This window comes from Orcinus orca, chromosome 6, assembly GCF_937001465.1.
Source record: "Orcinus orca chromosome 6, mOrcOrc1.1, whole genome shotgun sequence".
NCBI classification, from domain to species: Eukaryota; Metazoa; Chordata; class Mammalia; order Artiodactyla; family Delphinidae; genus Orcinus; species Orcinus orca.
This window is the reverse complement of record NC_064564.1, coordinates 73377961-73386934: the sequence shown is the minus strand read 5'-3', so window position 1 is coordinate 73386934 and position 8974 is coordinate 73377961. Positions and strand designations below refer to the sequence as shown.

At 34.5% G+C, this 8974-nt stretch overlaps 1 protein-coding gene across 1 annotated transcript in view; it reads right to left on the bottom strand.

Moving 5' to 3' along the window:
- Positions 1 to 3663: 3663 nt before the first annotated feature.
- C6H9orf85 (chromosome 6 C9orf85 homolog) overlaps positions 3664 to 8974 on the bottom strand; it is a 64706-nt gene continuing 59395 nt past the window's right edge. Inside the window, exon 4 of the mRNA XM_004276389.3 lies at positions 3664 to 8861. Within this exon, the coding sequence (XP_004276437.1) occupies positions 8714 to 8861 (148 nt within the window). The 3' untranslated portion in view covers positions 3664 to 8713. The remainder of the gene's footprint in view (positions 8862 to 8974) is intronic.

The window sequence follows — 8974 nt, the reverse complement described above, 5'->3', positions numbered from 1 at the left end:
TGGAAGAAGAGAAGTCGTATGACTGGAAAAATACAGAAAGTTTGGCTGGTTGGATGCTTGTTCAAACATACAATGGAACTGTTTTGTGGATTCCTGTTTTGTCTCCAGTCCATCCCCAGGGCCCATTTCAGTTGTAACCAGTCGTGTCACTACAGTTCTCCAGCACAAACCTTGTATTAGGTGATCATGACCATGCAGAGACAGCATACTCCCACATGTCTTGCTTCCTCTGGGATTTTCATTTTCTGTAGGATATCCTCTCAACTTTACAGACAGTGGCATAACGTCATTAAATATTTCCAGAACTACCAGTTTAGGGCTTCCCACATATAAATCAATCACTTAATAGGATCTGAAATGTACTATTTTCATTGCCAAGAAATGGATTCCAAAATTGTTTCCAAATTATTTATAAGAAACACTTGTTTGTTTCAGCAAGTCTTGTTTTTGTCACTGTCCACTAGCAGCCGCTCTTGCTGCACCTGCCTTGTTCAGCTGGTAGTCACAAATGTTGCAAAGGCGAGAAACATCGGAGAAACTTATTTTTTAAAACAGTGTGTAACTATTCAGTTGTACTTCCAAATAGTATGTTCAGTATGCTCTTGGATGAAGTATAATAAATACACTATTCTCCCTGTGTTTCCAGATGTTCTGGACACTCTGTAGTGTATCGATTATATATTTTTCTAGAATAACAATTGGACCTATTGCTTTAAATTCAGAGCACTTCATCAGGAAACGTACTGAGTATACTATTTGAAAGTGTAAATAACATAATTTAAGTCAGTTTATGTTTCCAAATTTCGTGGACATGCTGTAATATCCTCTTCTAAGGGACGTCAGTTTTGTCCGTAGAAGATCATCTTTCCTAACCTCAGCTGGTCCTGGCAATTTCCCCAGGGCCAATTCATTTCCTGGATCAGCCATTTAGGTCATTGTTCTCCATGTTACTGTGATTTTTGTTCATAACACTAAGAGAAAAAAATAACTTTTACAGAATAAAGAAAATATACCCCACAAATAAATTGTGACTAGATTAAATAAGTGAAAATAAAAAGTAGAATAAACAATAACAATTACAAACAACTACACAAATAATGTTGTTTGTAATTTAAATATGCAAGCTTATAATTTAAATAAAAGTTCAGTGTAACGGAATATGCTTTTCTAATTTATTTTGTATTTTTAATTCATTAGCTAATTTTAAAAATATAAATTTTTTGATCATTTGATTTACTAAAGTTTCTCAGTTCCTGTGTCTGTGTGATATTAATTACGGCTGGCAATATGGTATTACTTAGTTTTAACAAAGAAATGAAGGGCAGTTTATAAAGTTGTTACTGTCAGAAATATTTTTTCTAAAGCTCACTATTGTACTCACAAATTTATGGATGTTATTTTTTTTAAATAAATTTATTTATTTATTTACGGCTGCGTTGGGTCTTTGTAGCTGCATGCGGGCTTTGTCTAGTTGCAGCGAGCAGGGGCTACGTTTCGTTGCAGTGCACGGGCTTCTCATTGCGGTGGCTTCTCTTGATGCGGAGCTCGGGCTCCAGGCACGCGGGCTCAGTAGTTGTGGCTCGCGGGCTTAGTTGCTCCGAGGCATGTGGGATCTTCCCGGACCAGGGCTTGAACCCGTGTCCCCTGCATTGGCAGGTGGCGTCTTAACCACTGTGCCACCAGTGAAGTCCCTGGATGTTGTTATTGAAGGGCCTATCCCTCACAAATACTAAAAATAGCCGATAGCAAGCCTGACATGTCTTATTACAAATGGAAGGGTTTGCCTCTTACTTTCAGCATGCAAGAATTCTGTATCAAGGTTTCTTTTCTCTCCCCCGCCAAAGAATTTTCAGTTTACCTATGTCTCACCCACACAAAGCATCTTGGGATAATTTGAAAGAAAATGTCTAAGCCAAAATTTAAAAAATAATATTTATAAGCTCTATGAATAGAGCACCTATGGGCCAGAAGCTTTATAGATACTGTATTTAAACTAATAGCAATCTTATACTGTAGAAATCAGTCTTCATTTTACAACTAGGTAAAGTGCACAGAAGGTAACTTCACAAGGAAATTGGCCAAGGGTCACAAAGCTAGTGAAGGAGCAGGGTTAGGGTTCAAACAGATCTTTCTGCCTCCAAGTCTCTCTGCCTGCTACTCTTCCTGACACCAAAATCCACATTGCTTTATTTCAAGGAATGGATCTGCTAATGGTATCTATTAATTTTTTTAAATTAAGTACTATAATTACTTTTGAATTCAGATAAAATTTAGATACAATAAAGTGAACAAATCCTAACTGTTAAACTTTATATTTTTAGATACTTCTGTAACTATCCTTAGATCAGGATAAGGGCAATTCCAGCACCCCAGAAGTTTCCATTGTGTCCCTTCCTAGTCAATACCACACTCTCAAAGGTAGCCACTATTCTGATGTCTATCATCATTAGTTTTGACTATTTTTGTTCTGTTTGGTTTTGTTTGTTATTTGGGGTTTTTTTATTTTTGGCCACGCCGGACGGCCTGTGTCATCTTAATTCGCCAACCAGGGATTGAACCCGCACCCTGGCAGTGAAAGCTCTGAGTCCTAACTGCCGGACCACCAGGGAATTCCCAGTTTTGATTATTTCTGAACTTCATACAAATGGAATCATAAAATATATAATCTCGTGTTTGGATTCTTTTGTTCATCATTATCTGTGAGGTCCATCCACGGATAATGTATAATTTTAAAATGTTAATTACAAATTAATGTTTATGTTCAATTCAAAGACATTTGATTTGCCTTAGAAAATAGAAAAAAGTTATTTTTAAATATTATTTAAATAATATAATTTAAATATTGAATATTTGTATTTAATTTATATACTACAAATTAATATTTCTGGAGGTTACAGAAACTTCTAAACCAAATTTTGATGGAATATTTTATCAGTCAACTTTTGAACACTAAGGTACTGTTTGTAATTTTATATCCAATATATTTTTTAAAACCCTCCATATTAGCATCAAGTACCAACTATACATTTTATAATGCAAACTATTTGATTTGAAAGGAAACATTTTTAAGATTATAAATTTTTTTTTACTTTTAAGATTATATAGAAGTAACTGATGTAACCTTATGTGTAGTTTTATGTAATGATATCTTTTGAAAGCCTGGTATTTTAATTCCTTAAAAATTAGTCTTATTTAAGAGATTTGGGGATGCATAATTTTTTCCACAGTTGTTGATGAAATTGTGCAGCTCATTAGCATAGAGCTAAGTAATCCCAACGTACTCCCCTGACTCCATAAGTTTGCCAGTAAAAATTGTGCAAAACGAAAAAAAAAAAAAAAAATTGTGCAAAACGATCTTGCAACATTTAACATTACTGACAAATTTGAAAATAATGAGTGACAAAAATTCTATGCCACAAGTTATATGGAGGATATCTATAATCTTTTTATTTTTAAAAAAATGTAGCTTTTAAACAGGGCAATCATTCAGTACAGGACTAATGTTACGAGAGAGGGAAAAGACCTAGAAGGAAAGGATAGAGGTGTGTTCAGGTTAATGTTGTTACACATTTCACTTAAGAAGAAAAGCGTTTAGGAACATGGAATATTTGTAATTTTGCACAAATGTGGTTGAAATAATATAGGCTTTGGAGCCACATAGACTTGGTTTGAACCTCAGGTTTATTACTTATTATCTTTTTGACTTTGGCAAGTTACTTAACCTCGAGCCTTAGGTAAGTCACCTGAAAAATGGAGAACACTAAGAATATTGCTGTTTATCTTTTACAATGAAAAAATATATATAAGCACCAAGTACATATAACAACTTTTTACTCTCCTAATAATTATTACCATATTAGGAGATAATCACTACAACTTACCTTCCCAATACAGCTACTAGATATATCCAGAATTGTTTGCAAACACCTATATTCCTTCCATTATGCAAGTAGCTCTCACAATAACAAGGCATCACTAATTAGGAAGATCACAGGTATTATGATTCATATATGGAAATCAATAATCATGGAGGAGAGTACAAAAAAAGTGACTTGAATTCAGGTATATCAGCAGTGGCTAAAAACTTAAGCTCTCTCCAGTGATGCCTGGGACAGTTCTTCAGAGAAAAAGAGAGAAAAGCTCTAAATTTTCTCAAATAAAGGAATATGAAAGTGTGGCAGTGGAAATGACTGTCAACAGAGCCCTGGAATAGTAGTATGAAAAATAGTGGAGTTATCCAGTCAGCAACTCACATATTTTTCTTAAGCATACTAACCCTAATAGGCAGAATGGGGTTTGGGGTCAGATGATCATGTAGGTTCAAAACCTGGACCTAAACACTTTGTGGATGTATGTCAATTTATTTAATCTCAGTTTCTCATCTGTAAATGTGGATAATGATAGTTATCACTATGCAGGGCCATGATATACATTCAAGGAGTTTATCATGTAAAGGGCTTAGTTTAGAGCACTGTCAGAATATAGTAAGCACTCAATATGTGTGCCTGTTGCCTTTCAGGACACCCTTTCTTGGTTCGCCTACTTCTCTGGTCACTCCTTAGCCTCCTAAACTGCACACATGCAGGGCACAACTCCAGGAGTCCTAGCAGAGAACAGCTGCTGTGAGGCTGAGAGGTAGGCAGAGACTTCAGAGGTCACCCAGTGTTGCAGTCTGGGCTTACCCAGAGGGGAGATTCCTTGGTGAACACCAGTGGCATTAAGACCTCAGAAAATACATGCTTAGGAATAAAAACAATACTCAAGGAGTAAGAGCCAGGAATAAGTGTGAAAATGAAATAGACCACCCCAAGCCTAAACCCAAGTTTTGACAGGATCAAGGTGATCTGCAGTAATTTATTTTTCAGAGGAAGTCTCTATAATGTATCATCCACAATTTCTAGCATACAATAAAAGTTATTAGATATGCAAAGCCAGGGGTAGACCAACAATCAAGAGATAAAATAATTAGTAAAAGCAAACAAAAGTGAACAAGAACTTCAAAATAACTGTAATTAATACATTAAAAACATAGAGAAAAAATGTACAAGATAGGTAGCACAGAATATTTCAACAGAGATAAATCTATTTAAAAAAAAGAATCAAATGAACATTTTAGAACTGCAAAATTCAGTATCTGAAATTAAGAATGTATTAGACGGGTTTAAAAGCATACTAGTAGGAATTGCCTGGCTGGTGGTCCAGTGGTTGAGACTCCGTGCTTCCACAGCAGGGGGCACGGGTTTGATCACTGGTTGGGGAACTGGGATCCCGTGAGCCTCATGGCCAAAATAAACAAATAAATATAAATACATAAATAAATGCACGTCCTTTTCACAGGGAATTATACTCAATATCCTGTAGTAAACTATAATGGAGAAGAATATGAAAAATAATATATATATGTATAACTGAGTCACTTTGCTGTACAGCATAAATTAACAGTGTAAATCAACTACACTTCAATAAAATTTAAAAAATAAAAGCATACTGAACACATTACTCCTGTTTATATAGAAGACAGAATTATGAATGCAAAGAAAGGCCAAAAGAAAACATACAAACAAACAAACACAAAAACAAATAGAAAAAAGAAAGCAGAGCATGAGAAAGACGTGGGACACACTCCTATGCATATAGAATGGGAGTGCTAGGAGAGGAAAGAATAGGAAAAAGCATTTTGAAGAAATAATGGCTAACGACTTTCCAAGTCTGTTCAAGGACATTGACCAACAGATATGAGAAACTCAGAAAACCTTAAGGAGCATAAATAAGAAATTCATACCTTAGAAATCAGTCAAATGGCTGAAAACCAAAGAGAAACAAAAAACATCTTAAAAGCAGGTTTCACATCATCTGACCTTCCATTACCTTCCTGATCTTATCTCTTTCAACTCTCCAACTGAATCACTCCCTTCCTTGCTGTCCCTTGAACACACCTGGCACAATCTTGCTTTAGAGGCCTTGTAGCGGCTGTTTCCTCTGCCTGGAACATTCTTCCCCAACATGTCTCTCTAGGCACCTTATTTAAAAAGACCACTTCCTATCCCCTTGTGTGCACTCATTCCCACCCCATCCATACCCTTAGACTCCCAATCACCCTACCATGCCTTATTTTTTTCCCACAGAACTTTTCACCTTCTAACATTCTGCATTCCATATATAAACACATATATATGTTCTTCTGAAGAACATAGGCAAACAACCAAATTGACATCTTCATTACTAATAATTAGTAATTATTTCACTTCCAGTTAATAATTACTAACTCATTACTAATATATATATACACACAAACTCACAGTAGCAATAATAATATCAGTTATTTAGTGCACTCATAGTTGGCACAGAAATATTAATTTGTACCAAGTCACACAGCTAGTAACCGGCAGAGCCAGGACTTAGATCCATGCTGAGTTCCAATAAAAATAATTTTTAGATGGGAAAGGATAAGACCTAAAGATATGTAAATGAGCTAAATGTAACAATTAAATTTCAGTCTGTTGAAAAAACAAAACAAAATCTCTCTTAGCACTAAAGAATGAAATGCAGATATTAGTACATGTCACTAGGTGATGCTCTTCATTAAACTTCTCTCCTAGTAAGGTAATCTGAGGAATTATAACTCACTCAGATGGGGAAGAATTTATGCTAGGTCTAATAATAATTAAGCTGGCTCATTAACCACAAAAGTTACATAGTTCAGAAAACAAATTTACAAACAAAAAGGTAAGCCACACGAATTTATGGTAGAAAAACTTTCTGTAGACTGTAAACTTAGAGGTTTCTATATCATAAACATGATATTTCTCTCCATTTATTTATTTTTATTTATTTATTTATTTATTGCGGTATGCGGGCCTCTCACTGTTGTGGCCTCTCCCGTTGCGGAGCACAGGCTCCGGACGCACAGGCTCAGGGGCCATGGCTCACAGGCCTAGCCGCTCCGCGGCATGTGGGATCTTCCCGGACCGGGGCACGAACCCACGTCCCCTGCATCGGCAGGTGGACTCTCAACCACTGCGCCACCAGGGAAGCCCTGTATCTCTACTTTTTTATGCTTAAAATATTTTAAAGTAAATTGACTATACACCCTTTAATATTTCAATATGTATCTCTCAAATAACATTATTACACCTAAGCAAAATGATTCCTTAATATCATCTATTACCCAAAAACCAATGGTCGATAAACATTAAAGGGGGCTCAGGCTCATTAGTAATTAGAGAAATACAAATTAATAAGACAAAGACATATGTTGCACACATATCTGACAGAAATTTAAAAGTATGATACCAAGTGTTGGAAAGGATGCAGAGCACAGGAGCTCTAATACATTGCTATGGGGAAGGGAGATAACAATCCTTCTGGAAATACAGCATTACATAGTACATAGTAATAGTGAAGATGCATATATACCTGATGCCCTCTACCACTGCTAGACACACCTAACAGAAACTGTAGCAAGAAACAAGACAAGTACACCAGGAAACATTTCAATCTTCTTCTATTACATACCTAACAGAAAATGTACCAAGAAATAAGACACTTATACCAAGAAACACTATTGTTTGTTATAGGAAAATTCTGAAATAACTCAAATGTCCCTCAGTATTAGAGAGGAAAAATAAATTGTGGTATGTAAATACAATAGAACAAAACAGAATAAAAAATGTAGAATAAAAATGTAATCTTAACAAATTAGAGCTCTTGCAACAACACGGATCAATTTCACAAGTTTCATAATAATGAAATAAGAAGAGATACAAATTAACATGCATAGTATAAATCTGTTCATATAAAGTTTGAAACCAATGCCTGCCACTTATTTTCAAATGGTTCAGCAAATAAAAAATATATCCATATATCTATTCAAATATAAAGAAAATGTGGCAAAATGTTAACAATTGTGAATCTAAGTGAAGAGCATACAAAGGTTCGTTGTACTACACTGCTACTTTTCTTTAGGTTTGAGATTTTTCAAAACAAAAAGATAGAAAAAATGTTAAAAAAATCAGACAAAGCTAACTTATATTGTTTAGGAGTATTTTATTCACGTGGGTGACAAATGTATGATTTTTCTTTATGTGTTAAACTATACATATAGATTTTATGCATTTTTTTCTGTATGTAAATTTCATAAGCGAAAAAAGTTAAAAATAATGTGATAAGATACATTAAAAACATTTTCAAAGAAAAACTGCTATATACTTGTTAAACATTATTATTAAAAAACAAACGTTTTGCTTTACAACAAGCAAGCGTAAGCAAGAGGGCTTTTGTTATGTGGGACATTAACCTGAGATCAATCTATCAAAAGGTACCTCCTGAGGACCAATTTTTGAGGCTAGCAACATAATAATGTCATCTGATTTTTCCATGAGATAGTTTCTATACAAGCATCAATTCTGAATCTTGCTTAATTTGATACTAGATAGTATATTCTTCTAAATAATTCCCATGAACTGCAATACAATACTCCAATACTCATTTTGGCAGATATACTAGCATATGCTACTTAAAAATGTATTATAAGAAAACTCTGGATGAAAGCTTTATCACTATTCAAATATCATACACAATTCATATTGTCCATGTATTTTTCTATATGTTTTTCCAATGTCCTTACTAGTATTCCACAGTATTTTTTTTAAACCCTAAAAATTAAAGTTGTTCAGAATTTCATGCTTCCAAACTGTCTTTTAATATAGTTATATCAATCCATCTGATTGTCTTCTTCTGTGTCATCTAAATCAATATCAAAATCTAAATCATCACTTTCTTCATTTCTTCTGCAGCTTCTTCTGTGGCTGGAACGTTGATTATTTTCACCATTTTCTGTCTTTTCTGGTTCTATATTAAACCTAAAGATGGAAGAAAAAAACTTTATTTCTCAGGATTTCATTGTTTAACTGTGTAGACTGAAAAGACTTTTACACTACATTTCTTGATTAATAGGAGCCTAATGAAATAAAGA